Source organism: Emydura macquarii, unplaced genomic scaffold, assembly GCF_026122565.2.
Source record: "Emydura macquarii macquarii isolate MOO-44397 ecotype Brisbane River unplaced genomic scaffold, CSIRO-AGI_Emac_v2 contig_2768, whole genome shotgun sequence".
Lineage (NCBI taxonomy): Eukaryota > Metazoa > Chordata > Testudines > Chelidae > Emydura > Emydura macquarii.
Genome location: NW_027132905.1, coordinates 49,230,794 through 49,251,696, shown reverse-complemented (window position 1 = coordinate 49,251,696; position 20,903 = coordinate 49,230,794). Strand labels below are relative to the sequence as shown.

At 42.0% G+C, this 20,903-nt stretch overlaps 1 protein-coding gene across 3 annotated transcripts in view; it reads right to left on the bottom strand.

Annotated features, from left to right (window-relative positions):
* Positions 1-18,750, bottom strand: part of CAPZB (capping actin protein of muscle Z-line subunit beta) — a 97,605-nt gene extending 78,855 nt beyond the window's left edge. For 2 of the 3 annotated variants that reach the window (XM_067567528.1, XM_067567529.1), the window contains exon 1: positions 18,615-18,750. In XM_067567528.1, coding sequence (XP_067423629.1) covers positions 18,615-18,617 — 3 coding nt within the window. In that variant the 5' untranslated portion in view covers positions 18,618-18,750. Of the gene's footprint in view, positions 1-18,155; positions 18,179-18,614 lie in introns of those variants that run through there. The other variant, XM_067567530.1, reaches the window with a different exon arrangement.
* Positions 18,751-20,903: the final 2,153 nt, after the last annotated feature.

The following is a 20,903-nucleotide window of genomic DNA, read 5'->3' as shown; positions in this document are numbered from 1 at the left end:
TAAACTATCCATTACTTATAGATTGTCGATGTTTCCTGTTAGGAGGGCCTCTGCTAAAGAAGCCATTCTCCATTACTGTTCTCCTGATCTCTCAAAGACGACGGGATTGTAGAAAAGTAGTTCTGACATTACGTGGAGCACTGAGATTGGATATAGGCCTAGGTATGGCTCAGAAACTGGCTAACAAGACTTGCACAATCTGTCAGACAAAGACCAGGTGCTCATGGTATTTTTAGGAGGTTCAGGTGCTTTTGATTCAACACTGACCATAAGATGCAACATATATTGATACTAACAGTGAGATGACAGAAGTGCTCAAGTGGATCTATTCTTCTGACAGAACCCATAGGGAATAGGATGGAGAAATTGCATGCCTGCTCCTAGGGCCTTCATGGGGGAAGACTAGTCTGCTAACCCTCCTGTTAAGAGGATAGGATGTGGCTCAGATTTCACTGCCATCAGTGTGCTGATGGCACTCAATATTTGATCACCATTTCAGACCGACAGTGCAGTCTGAACTAGCTCAATCCAGATAAAACAGAGGCAATGATGACCATGCCTAATGCAGCAACCAAAGATACCTGCTCCTTCAGTTAAACTCGGATATATTCACAGTGGTACTGGAGTTTGATATACAGAGGTTCTACTGAATCTGTGATGGTTTCTTGATCTCTAAGAGCAGCATCCAAATTTCCATCTTTGCCAGATAGGTGGCTAGTCTTTAAGAGATGTGACTCTGACCAGTTATTCAGGCTCTGTTAATTTCAGATTGGATATTGCAGTGCACTCTAAATTTAGCAACAACAGCCACTTGTAAAATGCAGCTAGGGCACTTGGAGTCCCAAGCACAGAGCTAGCATCAGCTTCCAGTAAGCTTCCTAGTGAAATTCCAGCTCTTTGTACTGATTTGATAAGTCATTTGAGTCCATTATCTGGAGATATCATTCATGCAGTAATGTAACTCAGTGGGGATAAATTAAATCCCTAGATTTGAAAGTCTGAGGCGGGGCATTTGACTCTGGAATTGTCTCCTCCCTTGGATATTAAGAATCCCAGGCTTTTTCAGAGGTAGGTTAAGAAGTGGAGGTTAAATGTGCGTGACTAGTTCTTTTACTGTCATTTACTTAACTTGACACATTGTCTATTTAAGCTCTATTGTTAGCATACTTAGGCCTGGTCTACACTAGAGCTTTGTCGACAAAACAGTGCTGGTGTACACGCTCGTCACCTCCCCACTGACAAAACTGCCATGTTTTTTCAACAAAATAAAACCACCCCAGCAAGGGCTTTTGTCAGCAGAAGTAGGGCAACACAGTGTCAGTGTAGATACTGCGTCCCCTTTGAGCCCTGGAGGAGCTGTCATACTTGTCAATTTCACTGCTCTAGTGGAGAAGCAGCTTGCGGAGCGCAGGCCGCTGCCACCTGGCTGCGAGCCCAGGGCACAGACGGCTGCTGCCTGGCTGCAAGCTGGGACCACACGGGCCACTGGAGCCTAGACCACAGAGTGCGGGGGGAGAAAGCCCACAGGGAGCCAGCCCAGCTGAGAGATGGGTCTCTTAGCTCCCCACACTGCCCCTTAGGTCAGTGGAAGTGCTCCAAGTGAGGACACACTCCATCAACCTAAGGAAAGCAGCATGTACATCAGTCACTGCTGTAATTATACTGGTGGTTGAAAGTCCACATATTTTAGTCCTTAGCGATATACTGTATACAGTTGAAAATTGAATACATTTGTTTGGTGCCTCTTTACTCCTAATTTAAGGAATGAACCTCAGAGTGGGAATACTTCAGTCTATTCTTTCAAATCAATTTAATATCTGCCAATATTTTAATTTATACAAATTCAGTAGGAGGTCTCAATTGCCTGTCCAGTCAGAGTTGAGGAATGCACAGAAAGGGAGAAAAACAAACCTAAATTCCTGCAGTGCAGTCACACATGAACGGGGAGTATATTTTAGAAAAATAATGTTATTTATCTTGACCTTGTTATAATCACTATGATTTCTGCACCCATGTTTATCTTCTGAATAATAGAAGGAATGTTTATTTATAAAACTTGTCACTAAACAAGACAATGTAATTTAACTGCTGTCATCTGATGCCAAAAAGAGTCCCATAAAGATTTTGTAACAATTATCATTGCCCAATAAATGTTCATTTTAATGCTGTATTTATATACAATCAACTTTGAGAAATTATTGGCCACCTGTCCTCCTCTCTGCCATTCCCCTCCACTGCCGCTTTTCCCATTTTATTCTTTTAGCTACTTACACTTCAGCCTGACACCTTACCAAACAGTACCAGAAACTTTAAAAAGATGTAAATTAAGAACTTAATAAACTGGTAAGTACTGATATCCCCCAGGGCAGAGCAATGTGAATCACTGATTTTAAAAAGCATTTTTAAGTTTTGATTTTTTTTTTAAAAATGCACTGATTTAAAAATCAAGCCAAAGCTTTGTAAAACTAATTTGATAATTTGTGCCAATCATAAATTTTCATCTAAAGTCGCAACGAAGTGCTGATTTTGTTAGAAGATTCTACTATTAGCAGGTCATGGAATTTTGTAAAGCTGCTATAAGTAAAGGTAAAAACAAGATTAAAAAAAATTAAGGCCTTGATCCAATTACTTAAGCAGATACATAATTGTATTCACATAAGAAGTCTCATTGACTTTCTCAACAGTTGCTGACTTCAGTCGTGTCTCCCCCAACAGATGCACTTCTATACAGTGAGATTAAGATATACAGTCCACTACACACTTGTATAATTTCAGCACCATTTATGGAGAAATCCTGACTGCTAGAAGCACACTGACCTACCTGATGGACTCGTGTTAGTGTAACCTATCTACAGTTCAACCTACTTTACTCATTTTAATTAAACAAGTGCTGTCGCACACACGTAAACTAAGCTTACTCATCATGCATTTAACTTTTCTTTTTGCTTTTAAACCTTTCTCTCTGGAAGCTGTCAAACTGCTTCCCATTCCCCCGGAGTTATAACAAGGCAGCTTGTGGAGTTTATGCAATATATCCAGAAGAGGAAACAGTTTGCAGAATCACCTTCCTGACCTCGTCAACCTTTTCTTGAACCTTTCCATTGCCTTCATCTCACTTTGTGTAGCTGTTTCTCAGCTTCAATCCTCCACACACATCCCAGAGAAATGCCTCCTAATCTTCTCCCCCACTCTTTCTTGCTTTTCATGCTGCCCCATGTGCAATGAACAATCGCTCATTTCCTGTCAATCAAGCACTAATCCCTTCAAATCTCTGCTTAAAATCCATTTCTTCTAGGAATCCTTTGCACTCTCATTTAACTGTTGCCCTATGTATTGTTTATCAAATGTAAGCTCTTTGAGTAGGGAACGTATTTAAATTGCCATGAAAATTTAGAGACAAAGTTATTGAACCAACTTCTAACATCCTGGGACCAACATGGTTACAGCAACATTGCAAACAATGAAAATTTATGGCTGTTAGCCAATGCATCGACGGACGCAAACATGTATTATGTGCATAGTATGAAATGTGTGTGTATGTGTGTGTTGGCTAATCATGCTAAATTATCTTATGCTTACTCATGCTCATGTATGCTAAGTATCCCACAACTCAGTATTTGGCATAGGTGGAAAGGAAACCTGTCAAACAAGATTCTGTAATATTCTACCCTAGTACATGTAGGGAGTGCCTTCTAGTTTGAGAATCTGCTTCCTGGGAAGGGTTAACTGTATTAAACTTTCTTTCCTGTACTGTACTGCTTTGTCCTCAGACAAACTTGTCTGAGCTTGGTTATTTTAATATCTTGAACATTAATATCGAACTGCAAATGTAGTCAGTCAATCAATTGGCTACACACTTTATATCAATGTAGCACTACATAAATTTATAATGGATAAGTTTGTCAGAACCTCAGTTACACTCTTAACATTATGGCACTGTGCAACACTGCATCTGGGAGACCTTCACAGTGGTCCAGGACAATGGACCTTGGAAATTAAATCTGTTACTTCTGTTGACTCAACTAGAGAACAAATGGACACTGCAAAAGTTTTGGAAGTATCTTCTATACAGAAGATGGAATATTTTGCTAACTGCTAAAGAACATCTATTCTCCAAATCTCAAAACAGAAACACTAGCCACACTGAACTTAAGGCAAAGGCAAACCAGAATGCCATCTTGAGGCAGTTCTTTTTGAAAACCAGCATTTAGAACACCTGCAAATGCTACATATATTTGTTAGGCTTTGGTATTAGCTAGCAGAGATCTGATGAGGCATGTATCTATCAAGAGAACAAGTTGTTTTAGTTAGGAGTATTTGGTAGGGAGCAGCTGTCCTGTATAAAAAGAAACCAAAGGCTGCAAGAGACTGCACAGGCAACCTTAATTCTGGCATTTCTTAACTTTTGACAGTTTGGCTTTGCAAGCCTAACAGTATCTTTTTAACATAGGTGTGTGTAATATGAAAATATTCTCTCCATTGTATTTCTCTCCATCCTAAGGCCTGGTCTACGCTAAAAGTTAGGTCAATCCAGCTACATTGCTACTTTTCACACCGCTGAGTGACGCAGTTAAGATGACCTATCACCCCAGCACAGACAGAGCTAGGTTGACAGAATTTTTCTACCTACCTAGCTACCGCCTCTCAAGGAAGGGGATTACCCATGCCAATGGGAGAACCCCTTCCGTTAGCATAGGTAACATCTACACGGAAGCACTGTAGTATTTCAGATGCAGACAAACCCTAACCCTTCTATGTCTCTTCCCCAGGATCAGACTTGTTGTGCTACCTCTGTATAGAGTGGCTGCCCAGCAAGAGCATTAAAGCAAAACCAACTGTATCCTAAGCCAATTTACTTCAGTTACTGCTGAAGATGTGCCACATGTGTGCAGGACTGATCTCCTGCCATTAGTGGAGCACAGCATAGTAGTTGTGAAGAGATGTAATCTACACCAGGAATTCTTAAACTTTCAGCATACACTCTCTTATTTTGTTAGAGATTGCCTTGTGACCCCGCAGTCATTATAGACAGCTCAGTGAAGACCTCTGTGGTCAAAAAAACAAACAAGATGTTAAGGATGCATAAGGAATGGGACGGAGAAGATGGAAAATTATAATGTCATTATATAAATCAATAGTGTGACCTCATCTGGAATACAGCACACAGTATAGTCACTCCATCTTAAAAAGGATATTGCAGGACTAAATGGGGCTCAGAGAATGGTCTAGAAAAAAAAATCTCATGAGAAGACTGAAAAGAATGGGATTGTTTCCTTTAAAAAGAACACAAATAAAACAAGAGTATATCAACTGAATGTAGAGAAAAAAAATCAGGAGCTTCTCTTCTCTGTCTCATAACACAAGAACAAAGACAATGAAATTAAAAGGTAGCAAATCCAGAACTGATAAGGGAACTCATAATGGACAATTAGATTGTGGAACTCATTGCCATAGGAAGTCAGTGAAGCCAAGAACTTACCAAAATTCAAAGAGTCTGGACATTTATATGGATAAAAAGAACACCCAGAGATATAAGTGCAACTGCTAACAAATTTTCAAAGGGATACTGGTTTCAGGGTGTAAGCTAATCTCTAACTATTAGAACTCCAGCTGGGACCTTATGCCTTCTTGTTGTGATGAAGATGTCTCTGTAGCTCGAAAGTCTGTGTAGCTCCTTCACCAACAGAAGTTGCTCCAATGAAAGAAATTACTTCACTCAACTTGTCTCTCCAATATCCTGGGACCAACATGGCTACATGAACACTGCAAACAAGGAATCTGTGAATAACTGTGAGCTGATAAGAATGTTTTCCCCCTGTTAACTCTGAAAGTTATGGAGCAGTATTTACTAGTAGGACTGGTAAGGTATCTGCCAAATTAGAATTTGTGAAGCATTCTGACAATAAATAGCTTTAGTAGTGTATTGTACTGAATTTCCTCTTTTCTTCTCCCCCATTCTTAACGAAGGCCCTGCTCACAAAGCATCACTAAATATCAGTTTACTGCCACTCACTGTAAGAGCTTAGAAAAATCTAGTAATGTGATAGAGTACAGATATACAAAAATTTTGAAAATTAGAGTGATGATGTGTCACAACATCTTCAGGTCTCCTGATAAAAGAAGTTAATCTCTCCAATTGGCTAGTTTTGACTTAGTAATGAAATATTTACTAGATTTATGACTTCTACAATACTTTTAAAGTTTTTACTTGTTTTTGCCAAAGAATTCCAAGGTTTGACAAAAGCCCTTATTTGGTTTTTACTGATTTTCACCTGAATTTTGGGAGTGCCAGAAGAGCCAGGACTCACCTCCGTGATCGGGAAGGAGAGACAGCTCAGTAAGTCATCTCTCCTTCCAGAATGGGGTGCCAGTTTGGACTTTGGGGGGGAACCTCTATGGCCCCGGTTCCACACTCTGAAAGGAAAGATGGCAGCTTGATAACCTAGGTGCCCAAGTTACCAAGCCACCATCTCTTCTGGAGCAGGTAGTCAGTTCAGAAGTACCAGAATGTCTTCAGCACTGCTACAGCTACTGCTGCCAATCCTATGCCCAACATACACATTATCAGCTTTAAATATTGCTGATAGTTCTCCATGCTAACGAAGAAGTAAGCTATTATTTTGCTAAAATGGGTTGAAATCGAAACATGGTGTCTAGCTACCTTTCTGAACATACGGGTGTTTTTTGGTTTTTTTAAGTTTACAAAATAAAAACTAGGAGATGAGAGTGATTTACCCCAACACTTACCTAGAAAACTGCAAAGTTAATTTTTGGTACTGATTTTCACCCATTTTTTAATTTTTGTAACAAACAGTGAAGTTCCCACAAAATTTAAAACAAAACAAAAACTGAAAACAAAAGGCCTCATACATTCCTGATCTTGAAAATTCCTTTAAATGTATTCTTGGCTCTGAAGACATTAGTTTGTTTGGTTCCAGCTGTTGTGGGCAAGGTACAAGCTTTCTCCTATCCCATGCTCTAAAAGCAAAGCAGATGCTTGTTCAGAACTATCAGTAAGAACAGAATGAAGTGCACTTCCGGGAGTACCAACATTTACTCTGTAAAACTGCTTATGAGTAAGGATACAATTTCATCATGGAACTCCGGGTTGTAAACCTGGTCCTGCAGTCAGACTTCCCCTTCCCTTACCCCATGGGCTTCTGTGAATTTGTTTATTGCCTACAAACCGTACCTGGCTTTTACTAAAAATAACCATTACAAAATCTTATCTGGAAAATACCTCCATGAATAAAGTTATTATTTTGAGCTACATGCCTAATTTTTTGCATAATTTCATAATCTTTTGGCAAGTTTAACTAGGAGGAATTACCTCTCTCATTTAACAGGTTTTCAACTAATTTTCAAACAGGTATTTGATGTACAGTTTGATCTCTGGGATGACCTTATGTTAACTAAAGGAATTGACCTAGAAGTGCTAGCCTTAACTACATCAGTTTTGAACAGTTGTCCCACAATATATTTTGTTAAGTCTTCAGTGACTTGTGTGAAAGCTGTTCAGTTACTAATGCTAAAACAAAGATTACAGGAAGTGTACCCTGTGCATTTGACAACACTTCACCATCTACCCTGTTTAGTCAGCTTCCTGTTTTGGGGGTAGGGTCTCTAACACAGCAGCAAAGGAGGGAAACTTCTACATAAAAGTGATTGTAAAACCACAAAGGGAATTCATGTGCACATAAAACACCAGAAAGTATTTTTGATTAATTTTAGGCTGATTATGTTTTAAGATGATGTCCCTTTGGCTATGTTTTCTGACTTGAGTTAGCTATCTTGATGTAAAACACACTTTTGCAGTGAAGACACAACCTTTAAAAGTAAATGCTTTCTAAGCTAAAGTATTCTGGATTTTTAGGCAATTTAGTCTTACTGCAACAGAGCAGGGATATTGATCCTAAAGCTAAAGTGTACAAAAAAAAAAAAAGAAAGAAAGTTCATGCTTTTTATTCTCTCAGTGCAAGAGATAGAAATCTTGTTAAGTTCACACTTGCAGACAATTCTGCAACTCAGTTCCTGTGCAACTCAGTTTGCAAGAAGCTTGAATACAAGGCATGTGCCCTCCAAATACTGAACGACAACACTATCAGAAGACATAAGACCTTTTAAGGGTAGGTCTACACTGTAATTAAAAACCCAAGATGGCCCATGACAGCTGACTTGGCTCCTGGGTTGCCGGGCTGTTTAACTGCAGTGCAGACTTCTGGGCTCAGGCTGCAACCCAAGATGCTCCAACCTTGCAGGGTCCTAGAGCAACCCACAGCCCAAGCCCCATGAGCCCAAGCCACAGACCAGCCACGGGTATTTAACTGCAGTATAAACATACCCATTAGCCCACTACTTTATACCTGCTTAGAGCTACTCATTAAAATCCTTCAGTTTTAGGCCATGTTATTTGACACTAATGAACCATGAGAAAGAGCTTCTACAGCTACAAAAAGCTGTGCTAAGTGATCTGACAGAATAGGGTCAATCTACTGCTTTTACAAGAAACAGAATGGCAATTATCTCATCTGCATTTCATATTTGGAACCTGTAGGCTGTAGGAACAAAGGCTAACTTGGGTTCGCAATTCAAAAGAAAAGAAACTAAAAGCAACCTGTATGACTATTTCCCAGTAACCTGCTGTTTAATAGGACTTTAGCTGAAGCACTGTTATGCTTGCATGACTTTAGTTATGACCTTCTATAGAGGGATCCAAAGACACAGAAGCTAGAAAGATCTGGGCAAAACTGAAGTCTCAACTTGGAACAATACCTTGAGTGGTATTCTTGTTCAGCTGCCAAGTTTACATATAAAGAGCTTTTAGTGCACCACCACAGAATGCTTTTTTCTTTAAAAAAAAAACCCTACCCTTGTCATATCTAATTTCTTTTTAAGAAGTTACTTCTGGAGGCTGCTGGCGCTACTTATTACACTGAGTGGTGTGAGATCTAAAAACCACAAATCAGCAGAATAATCTGACTAGCAAACAAGTTTCTAGACTACCAACCTAACCTTCTTTGCAACTCAGAATGAGCAATTGCTTTATCTTCACAGACTGACACACCATGAACGTCATGCCTCAAAGAAGTGGAAGAATAAAATTTAGAATGAGCCCTGACTACACTGTTAAGGGAAAAACAGCAGCTGTTTCAGTTTCACCTCTGGTTAAGTGTTGGGCTTGTGCCAAATGGTAAAAATGGAAAAACATCAAATTGACATTGTGCATTACACTTTAGTTCACAAAAGGCTGGGGGGGAAAAAATGGTCAAACTCTACAAATGACTAACACTAAAATCACAACTATTCAGTTGTTGCAACAAAGCACCCGTTGAATTTAAATCCTCTATCAACCACCATTATGCCAGACTAACATCTCTCCTCGCAGCATGTCTATGTCCCTTGACACAAGGATATATTAAGGAGGTTTAGATTCCCTTTTTTCAGGGCAAGATAATGAAGCATCTCAAACTTTTGATCAAGATTAAATTTGCTATTAATTTAATATCCAGTACATCTCTCCACATCACCACCACCTGCCATGCCAAATCAGTCAACTATATTCTGCCATTGTATAAAGTAGAAAAAATTGAGCTACCATGATCAGTGCTATGTAACTGATATTTTATTTCCCCTCCTCCATTTCATGGCTTTGCTCCCCTTTTAGTTAATTTCCAGTAAAGCCTAGATTGTATTTTTATTGCCTGTGCCTCAAACACAGCAAGAGAAGAGTATCAAACTGTAGCCGCTAGACATCTATAGTAGCAACAGGCCACTTAATTCCAGTATGCACCAATAAAAAATAACTGGGGAAGGCAGGTAGCAGGATATCAGTTTCAAACTGAGTATCTTATAGTGAGCTCCGGATTACTCACGAGCAACATTTAAGCGTATATCTCCACAGCAGAGATAACCCAGGTTCTCACTCAGGCATTGTCCCAACCCCTTCCTGTCCTCATACACAAAAATCTTTCACCTAAGTGGTGCTTTCAACCAGGGCTGGCTAGCACATCTGGAGATTTAGTTTGCTTTCACTCAACCTTGTAACCAGCCCACTTTATAGTGAAGACACACAAATACCACCCCACCAGAAATCTAAGTTGGAATGGCCCTTACTGAAGCAGTGTTGCCCACACAGCATCTTCTGCTAGGGTGGGTGGGGTCAGAAACCTTCCTCCTTTAGTACAGACTGCAGTGCACATGAAGACAGGGAGGCCACAACCTGTCCAAAAAGGAGTGGTGGCAGGCCCCCTGCCCCACTTCCACTAGTCCAGAAGTGAGATCATGTGAGTGGCATTTTCCACTACTAGTCCAAGTTGGAGACAAGTCTATGGCTGGCTAGAGCCATAGAAACAGGATATGGCCATAGGAACCCTTATATGGTGGTGTACCTTGTTCTCAAATTAAATTTTTGTTTTGGCCACAATTTTGACAGTAAAAATTATACTAGTGAGTCTAGTCCAGGGCTCGACAATTTGTTTTGGAGCTAGGAGACAGCCCAAAAATTAAGGAGCCAGACAACGTGGGCTCAATGGCGGGGCACCCTGGCCAGAGCGCAGCAGCCGCTCTCCCCTCCCAGGTCCACCTCTCTCCCACAACATGGGCCCAGCGGCAGGGCGCCCTGACTGGAGCACAGCAGCCGCAGCGTTCCCCCCTCCCAGCCCTGCCACATGGGTGCAGTGGAGCCCTGGCCAGAGCGCGGCGGCCGCTCCCCCCAGAGAAATAATAGGCGCCAGACTTAAATTTCTAGGCGCCATGGCGACCAGGGTTTGTCGAGCCCTGGTCTAGTCACATGGTTATTTGGAAGTGACACCTAAATACAATAAATATTCTCAATGTAAAGAACAAGTTACATAATTAATAACTATATCAAGTTTTAAAAAATTGGTTGCAACAAAATTTCTCATGCCCCCCAAAAGTCCCAGATTGCCTTCAGTGAGCAGGGAGCTGTGCCAGGCCCAGTCTCTCTATGAATCTAAAGAAAGGCTTTAAAAATACTTACATCAAGAATTGGAACTCTTCAGCCTCAGCTGTGAAACATTTCACTAAAGTAGCAACCCAAAATCTACAACTGAGATTTGACATAATATCCAAATTACTAGAAGCAGCAAAGACTATTACCAGTTATATTTCACCTGCCACAGTTACCATCATTAACAGAGAATCCAAGTATAGTTCAGACTTCATCAACCTTTGGAAATTCTCTAGTATGGATTCTTCATTTTTAGATTAACTATAAAGGGGATTCAATTTAACAATGCCCAAGAGAATTTTCAGGCAGCCAACTCTGAGCTGGAGTTAAGCTTAAAAACTGTCTACACAACTGGGGCAGAGGTTAGGTTGTTTGGGTGTATTAACTGCATTTATGTTTTCAAACATTTAGATGTTATTTTTAAAAAAATCAGATTAAAAATCTGGGTTTTAACATTTGTTTTTATAAATGCTGCAGCATTTTTATAGTTTTTTGTGCACTCAAACTTCAGTCCAACTAAGTTTTTTGCCTGGAAATGTCGTAGGGTTAAACAAAGTGTTTTCTGGTTCCTACACACAAGAGAGCAGAACAGGGTTTTTCGCTCCCCAGAATCCCTGGCATGGAGCCATGGGAACAGAAAGCTCCTAGAGACTTAGGGATGGTCTACACTACAGAGTTTTTTCAACAAGTCAGCTTTTGTCAACAAAACAGTGGAGGTGTACACACTGAAACGTTCCTCCCACCCATGTAACTCCCCACCTATGTCAACATAATAAAACCACCTCAACAAGAGGTGTAAGGCTTATGTCGGTATAGTTAGGTGACACATTGCTTACATCAGGTGCTGGCTGTCATTCTTGTCAATTTCACGGCTCTGCTGGAGCACTGAGATTTGAAATTGGCAAGGCGGCACGGGCCCAGCTGCACCCCGATCTGGGTGGGGAGAAACCTTGAGCAGCTCCTCCACTCCCTACCCAGAGCAGCTGTGAAATTTACAAGGCTTCGACCCAGCTCCTGGTAGGGAACAGGGAGTGGGGGAAGTCAGGCTCCTGGCAGGAAGCTGCCAGCGGAGCAGAGAGACCAGGCTCTCATCTCAGCTTCCCACACCTCACTTCTTAGGTCGGTGGAAGCACTCCTTGTGAGGTTGCACACCACCGATCCAAGGAGGGGAGTGTGGATCCAAGGAGGGGAGTGTGGACGTCAGCCACCACAGTAACAAATGCAGTGGCTGTAAGTTGACCTAACATAGGTCACCTTATCTTTGTAGTGTAAACAAGGCCTTACTCCTCATCACACTACCTGATGAGGTTAAGGACTTGTCCACACATAAAGCGTTGCTGCAGTACATCTGATGAAGATGCTCTCCCATCGGCAGAGAGAGTTCTCCTGTTGGCATAATAAAACTACCTCAGCGAGTGGCAGTAGCTATGTCGCTGGGAGACATGCTCCCACTGACATAGCACTGTCCACACTAATGCTTATATCATTGTAACTTATGTCGCTTGGGGGGGTAGTTTATTCACACCCCTGAGCAACATAAGCTATGCCAACATAAACTGGTAGTGTAGACATAGCCTTAGTTCTCCTCTCCAGTCTTCACATCACATTCTACCTCCAGTTCGCCTCTCTTTCAACGTAGAAGATTTCTAATAAACTTGCTTGTCCACCCTCTCGCTCCAGTCCATGGGAATTAGGAGTCCGAAATGTTTCTCCCCGGCAGAGCGTCCCTTGGTTTAAGACATCCCCATTCCTGCAGCCTGAAGTAGCGCAAGTATAATGATATTTGCGCTTGATAGCCTGCCACAGTTGAGCACATGCACACCATGAAACCATGAAATGATAGGGGAAAGTGACAGGCAACTTTTGATTAAGTTGCATATAAACATCTTTAATCCTATTGCTCCAAATTCTCTGAAAAAGATGTATACCCATCTTATTTAAAGCACTCCAATTCACACATGCATTATCGGGGTGAAAACAGAGCTTAGCACAGAGATTTGAAGTTTAGCGTAACATGAGGTCAATACAAACACCTCTCAACTCCACAAGACACTCGCCTAAGCATCCAAAAATTAATGCTGTAAAAATACTGCACAGTGGTAGATATCCAGAAGAAGTATTGATTCTCTAGTAATGAGAGAACAACCAAAACCCACTCCCATCACTTTTAAATCAATTTATATGATCTGATCACAATATGTAACTATGGTAGAGAAATTCAGGTCCACATGAAACCTAATTTGAGGGAGAGTAGGGGGTTGTTTCTGTTTTATAGTTTAGGTGTCTATAGGCTAGTCAAACCTGAATTGAACTAGTATGTTGCATGGTCGATCCTTGTAACAGATCTAGATGCCACTACAGGAGAACTGTGTTCATTTCTGAGCTGTGAGGATACAGAACTAATCAGCTGTTCATTAAAGAGCAAAGCAGATTGACAGAGAGCATAGTTGACAACAGTACAAGTAGAAATTTAATAGGGCAGCAATGCCTCTCCCCACAAAAGGAGGCATTTCTCTGTACAAGTACAGTACTAAATGCTCTAAAAATAGAGCCTGAATTCAATATTACAGTGTGTATTTACTTTTACAACTGGATGCTGAATAGTGTGATGCCACTGGATGTCTATATTAAATATGAGGAAGTTCTACCTGAACTACCCTAGTGTAGAGAATGAATTATTCTACAGATCAGTACAACAGAACAAGTTAAACAAGTGATTCTGTAATAGATTATGTAATTGGAATTATGATAACATACATTATTTGCTATAAATTTACCCTTGAAAATCAACATTTTAGTTTTAAAAATAAACTGAATATCACAAACCACAGGCAAATTTTTGACAATTTTAAGATAACAGTTAATTTACACACTTCATTTGCATACTATGATTTGGACTGCACATGAGATATCTTAAGACAATGTTCCCCAAAGCTTGGGGTACAAAGGACTAGCCAGGGGGCATTGAAGAATCTACAACAGTAGGCCTTCAACATGATATGATAGGGTTGAAAGAGGAGTGCACTTGGTTTGATTTTCCTACAGGGGTTGGAGATCAGCTTTCGAAAGCTTGGGAAACAATATCTTAAGTGAGAAAAGAAAAACTAAACCATCTAACACTGATTTGCTAGCAGCTCCACAAACCAAAACTTATTTATCAAGCATCAATGTGCCTGCAGAACAGCCCTTTCCCTGAAAAATCTTAAGCCACTTTCAACAGCACATCAAAAACACTTACCCCGATATCATGCTTCAGTGCTTTTTAAACTACCTCACAAATTCTAACAGATGAAATGCAGAAAATGATTCATTAGACAATTTAAATTGATATTTAATTGTGGGGGCTTACTGAGATTTTTTGTTTACTCTTATTTGCATGAGGTATACATAACAAAAACAGTATGTTTCAGAGCAAAGTCAGAGTAGTTTATCAACTACCTTGCACGTGCTACCATTTGAGTTTATGCAGTCTGGCAAGGAAGCTTCTAATTACACAAGCAATTATTGGATTCCATACATCAAGGACTTACAATTCTGGAAGGCTCCCTAACTCAACACATGCTGAAGTACACTTATGGTACCTCTCAGGACAAAACAAGGTGTTAGCACTTTATTTTTAGTGCTGAGAGGGAAAGCATGAATTAATATTTACCTAAAAAGGAGGCAGGTCTAAGCATCAGGTTTGAAGTTGGTCATCTAACCAGTTGGCTGCATCATCTGAAAATCTAAAAATCCCAGGAACTACCAGTTTAAACACAACAGAGTCAAATCAGACTTTCAACCTTCTGGAGTAGCTAAAACAAAGTTCTGTATGTCTTTCAACAGGGATCATAACAAAGGGATCTTGTCTGCTCTGCATAAATATTAGAGAGCTTATGGTACCAAAAAGGAGTTTTACCTGATATCACTGGCCAAAACTTCCTCACATAGATATTGCACAGCATGCTGTTTCCTTTACATGCCAGAGGCAACTGCATTTCAGTGTTGTGTTATGTATCTATTTGGAAGTGCTTCAGTATCCTCAGTAATGAGAGATGCAACACAAGTATGAGAGTCTTTATTTAGGTGTTGGGTATTGCAAACTGTGCTGAAATGGTGCCGTTTAACTGTTTCTTTTGATTCTGTTTAAGATATATTTTTGTTATGACAAAGACAGTATTTAGTTCTATGAAATCTATTTTCCAAATACTGATAAATATTTCCATTTTGAATGTTTTCAGTTAGATATATTCTTATTTATGAAAGACATGGAAATATAGAGACAGAGCCTTGAGCTAATGATGAATTCTAAATGTGTTTGTGTCAGTCTTAAAGATAGGGTCAACTTGTCCTATGCACATTTACTAGACCCAGGTGATCTAAGTCCTATTAAGCTAGCTAAGATGGTGTGACATTTATTTCATATATGGACACAGCTATCATGATATGTGCCTGTTTGACCACCAAATGAGACAGTTGCAATGTTCTTATACCTTAAGTCCATCAAAAACCAGAGCAGTACAGAATGTTGCATCCCTACTAGGCAGAATCTCTCATCCTGAGCACATTACACCAATGCCCAATGACCTCCATCACTGTCAAGTATTTAATATGGTGTCTATTGCTTTCCAGGTGGCATTTAAGGTGTTCATAAAACTCAACAGCATTTGGAGCCTGCTTCTCCCTGAGAGCAATCCTGCAACAGCTGCAATAAGAACAGGTGCCCAGGCAGGAATCCTCTTAAAAAGAGGGAGAATTTCTATTGGTAGGAAACAAAATAGCCCCAATATCTTGATCTTTATAATATGAAGCAAAGCCTAGTTGTTTTCCTGGGCTTTTGCTGAGTGGGGGAGGCCATGACAGCAATAAGGATGGGTATTCTGTGAAAAGGGGGGGAATCTGATTTTTAATTTTTTGAACGTCCAACTCCAATTATGTAAGTGAGGTTCTGCACCTAGTGCTTTGAATATGCATCTTATTTTGCGTACAAATAATACCATGCCTCTGTTTCCCTTCCAACCCTTTGCCTGCTTACTTTACTAGCTCTTCAGGGCGGGGACTGTGTTCATTGTTTGTACAGCATTACATAACAATAGGGTCTCAAACTTGGTGGGGGCCTCTAAAAACTACTAAAAATACAAAAAATAAATATTTAATTATACAGCAGGTGCAGGCTCCTCGTTATCAGCTGCTTCGGAAAAAAAATAAAGGATTGTGCCTTAAAGTTCTTGAAAGCGTGCGTGAAAGTTTCAAATACTAATACTGCATAGAAGTATTATTCTACAATATTTAGGATATCAATAGTGTCTTCTCAACCAGTCTTCATACAGCTATATCTATTCCCTTTACATGTTCAACTGTAAGGTTCGAACTACTCTACTACCACCACTTTGGGGCCCCGTCTTACAATTAGGGATGTTAAAGGTTAATCGTTTAAATGGTAATCAGCTGTTTAAATGTTTACCGTTTAAACTGGGGGGAAAGGAGCCAAAGCTAGGCAGCTCTTGCTGGTGGAGAAGCGCAGAGCCCAGCATGGGGTAGCCGCAGCCAGGCTTGGCTCCCCACCAGCGGGCAACCCGCAGCTGGCTCGGCTCCCCTTGAGTGGGGGAAGGCATGGACCCCAGCGCGAATCCCAGCACAAGGGGGCAAGCCACAGCTGGGCTCAGCTGAAGCATGGAGTCCAGTATGCGGGGGACCGAGGGCGTGCAAGCCGTGGCAGGGAAGCACGGAGCCCAGCATGCGCTGGGGTGGCAAGGAGACACAGAGCGAGCCGGGGGAGGAGGGGAAGAGCTGCAGCTGGGCTTCGCTCAGCTCCCCGTAAGTGAGACAGCTCTCACTTGGCACTGAGAAGCCAAGTCCAGCATGGCTCCCCCCCGCAGTGTTTAACAGTTTAAACATTCTATTTTTAGAATATTTAAATGGATTCTTAATTAAACTAATTTTTACATCCCTACTTTCAATCTGCTGAGTGCAGAGACATCCCTCGTACATGAAGCTGCATTGCCTTAAGTGGGGCTCTACTCAGAAATATAAGTCTGTTCAATCAAATCTGACTGCTGGATCAGATCCTTGGTCGCTCTTGCTAGTCTTGTGCTTATTTATATCTGAAGTATTTAATGAACTCTATGAAAATAAAAAGATATTGAAGAAATATGATATTCATTCACTAAACAAACAACAGGCCTCAGATCTCCTCATACAAGACTGAGCAAACCTACATATCCATGTAAGAAAATAAAATTCAGAATCATACTATGGTCTGGTAAGGGAGCTGAATTTTCCTGTATTTTGCACATTCTTAATGCTAACTGCAGACATTCCTAGGAAGAAAGATCAGCATATTCTTGAAGATGTTTTCCTAGTTTATTGGGTATTAAAATTATGAAATGTCAGTCTACTTGAATAAGCAAATCTGCATGTTTCGCTGAGAAGCCCATGTTTTAAAATGGCAAATTAAGTTTTATAAGTAAGTGGCAGTAACGATTTAGCCAACCATCTTTGTTAAGGGTTGCTACTATATCACCACAATAGCTAATTTTAAAAGTTACTAATATTGCTGTAAGTTATATTTGATTTTCAATAAGAGGACAGAAGTCACACTTCCATTTAAAACACAGAAGGAGAGTACCAGTCCTGAAAAACTGTAAAGGGCTAATCAGTATACGTGCATTTGATAATGTGATAAATGAAATGGGCAGCAAGTTGTAAATCAAACTAATTAAATTTTTTAGGAAACACATGCCTTATTGGCTCCTGAACTCCCTGCATTCAGAAATTAAGCTTTGCAGTAGTTCACAGCATCTGTGAAGAGCTCCAGTAGCTCATTCATCTGTTATAAATATAATCAAGACTCGCACCGTCACCACTGTAGCTAACACCACCCTTCCAACTTCCTGAATTTTAGGTCAAGGTTTACAGAGAAAAATCATTATGTCAGACACAACCATGCGTGCAAAGTCCCCAGCCCAACCAACACCTGCCACATGCCATTCAACTCACAGAGCCTTCTTTCCTCCCTCCAAGCCTCTCCCCTGGCAATACGAGGCAACCCGGGAGGCACCTACTAACACCCCTTTCCCTCACGACCAAGCCACAACAGCAGAGCACCCCTCACCTGCCCTTACCGCCCCCCAGCCCTGAAAGCAGGCCTCCCTTACAGCCGCCTCCCTCTCCAACACCATGGAGGCCCTGGAGCCACCCTTCCCACCTCAAATCACTATCCTGCCCCTGCCCTTCCCACACCACTCTCCAGCCATAAAATTAACCCGCCTTCACTTCCCACCCCACCTTCCAGCCCTCCCCGCCCAGCACCTCCTGCCAAGAACTTGCGTCAGAGCCCAGGGAGCCCATGCCCGCTCCCCCCCGGGAGCAGGAAGCACAAGGGCCCTACCCCAGGAAGGGGGCCGCCCCGCGCAGCGCACCCACTGCGGGCCAGGCCGCCGGGGGGAAGGAGGAAGCCCGGGCTGCACGGGGAAGGAAGCAATGGGTCTGGGCAGCAAGGGGCCATGCGACAAACAGAATACCCAGGCTGCACGGGTCCGTGGACAGAACCGAGCGAGGGGTGGCAGCCGCAGGACCCCCAGTTGAGGGGGGCACCGGGAGCTGGGCCCCAGGGAAGGGTGGGGCGGCCCCGTTCCGGGGTCCCTCAGCTCCAGGCTCCCCTTACCATGATGGCTCCGCTGGGGTGGGCTCTGGCGGCGGCGGCTCCCGGTCCCGTCCGGTCTCTCTCTGAGCGCCAGGCCGCGGCCCTGCCACTTCCGCCGTCCCGGTTGCCTAGGAGTACACATCCGGGTCACCACCGCTCGGCCCCGCCCATCGCCGCCTCCTAGCCAATCAGCGCGCGGTTCGCCGGCCATCGCCAAGTATGGAGCGCGGCACGCGTCCTGGGTGGGAAGGGAGGAGCTAGGAGTGGGAGAAACCATTCTCCCACCCGGGGGGGGGTGAAGAAGAGACCAATCAGGGTAGAATGAGAGTGAAGAGGGAAGAGGCAAACCCGGCGGATTTTTGGAGGCGAAGGAACATCCCGGGGGAATGAGATGGGTCGCGGGGTGCAAACGTGGAGGAGAGAAACCAGGAGGGTGGGGGAAAGACAGTGGGCAGGAGGGAGCAACCAACTGCAGGGAGCCAACCTGCAGAAGAGATGAGGGGAGTGGAAAGGGAGTGACCAATCAGGGTAGGGCGGAGGAGAGACCAATGGGGAAGTAAGGCTGGGTGGCGGGGGGGAGGGGCCTGGAGCAGTGCCAAGCCAGGCTAAGCTAAAGGCAAAGGGTGTGTGTGTGTGTGTGAACCTACTGTGTTGGCAGAGCTGGCCTGGCAAGAGGTGCAGGCAGTTTCACTGTTGCTATTTAACAATGCTGAATGTTAAATGTTAGTACTCGGGCTTCAGAGTTAATGCTCCTTTGAGGTAAAGAGGGCAGCCAGTCACACCTCTCACAGCTGCTGTATCAGGCTGTCTGCAGACTCAGGCGGACACCACTGCATTAGTTTAAACTGGGGGTCGCATTTGGAAGGAGCTTTGCAACACTAAGGGCTAGGTACATTTTTTATATCTGTAATATACCAAAAAAAAATGTTAAAACTAGGTTGCAAAATCAGGCTCTCAGAACTTGGAAAATGCCAAAATAAAGGTTGCTCATGCAACTGGAATGTGGTCCCTTTGTGCAAATGCATTATGATATCATCATTAGTTACATTATTACCTACTATTTTTCCACAGGACCTCTGCCTCAGTCAGTGCATGGAATGGACTGTGCCTGTTGGGTAAACAGATATTAAATAGTTTGTTTTAGCCTTATAGTTTATTGTGTGGTCCCAGACTTTATTTACTTAACATTTATTCAAAACCTGCTCTGACAACAGAAATATTAATTTTCACATGGGCTTTTGTATGGGGCTCAACACCATAATATCTGAGCGCTTCACAAACAGTAATGAATTTACTTCCACAACACCTCTGTCATGTGAAGGGGTGGTATTATTTCCATTTTACAGATGGAGAACTGAGACACAGATTAAGGTCAGAAGTGTCCACTATTTTGGGTGCCGATCTTTAGGTGCCTAAGTCCTGATTTTTCAGACTACTCAGTATTATAAAGAAGTTTATGAGTTCAAAGCACAGCTCCCATTGACTTCAGTTGTAGCTGTGAGTGCTCAGCATTTCTGCAGTGCAGATCAAAACCCAATTCAACTTTATGGCAGATATAACGCCATTGAAGTCAGGAGGATAACCCCAAGGGACAATCTGGCCTATTGCATGGCAGTACTCTGCTCAATAGCTTTTTTGGAACAAGTGTTTGGCCTATGTTTCACAAGAGTTTCAGTGCAAGGTTCCTAAGGACCCTATGTTAGTGCATTTTGGCATCTGAATTGCAGACTCGGCCCTAGCATGGCCAAAAATCCTTTTGTTGTTCTGCTTACTTTTCTCAGCCTGGAGGTGCATGCTGTGGAAACTGGAAATGCTGACAAATGCTTCCTCCTCTGATGTAATGTCATTGGAGCTACTATGACATTCTGTGATACGTTGTATGCAACACTTGCTTTAAGATTGTAACAGAAACTCTGTATTCTGTGGGGAATTGCTTCAAATTTTTCATGGATGTAACATCATACCTATATATCCTACTGGTTGGAGATGACCAGGGAGCAGCTCTGGTTTGACTCTTACTAGGTTAACACCATTGTCCAAGTCTTGAACCTAAATGTTGTTAAATATATCAGATATGTTACAGTACTTTTCCAAAGGGAAAGAACTCTGCCATTGTTCATTTTTATGTAATGTAACAAATAGCACAAACTAAGCAGCTGCAAATTTCAGTTTTTAAAAGATTTTCAGACAAGTTAAAGGCATATATTTTAGTGCACACTTACCACCGCTACATAGGTGAACTGGGTAACAGTACATACAATGTGATAAATAGGTGAGTTTTCATGAAAAGTTATCCAAATTGCACATATC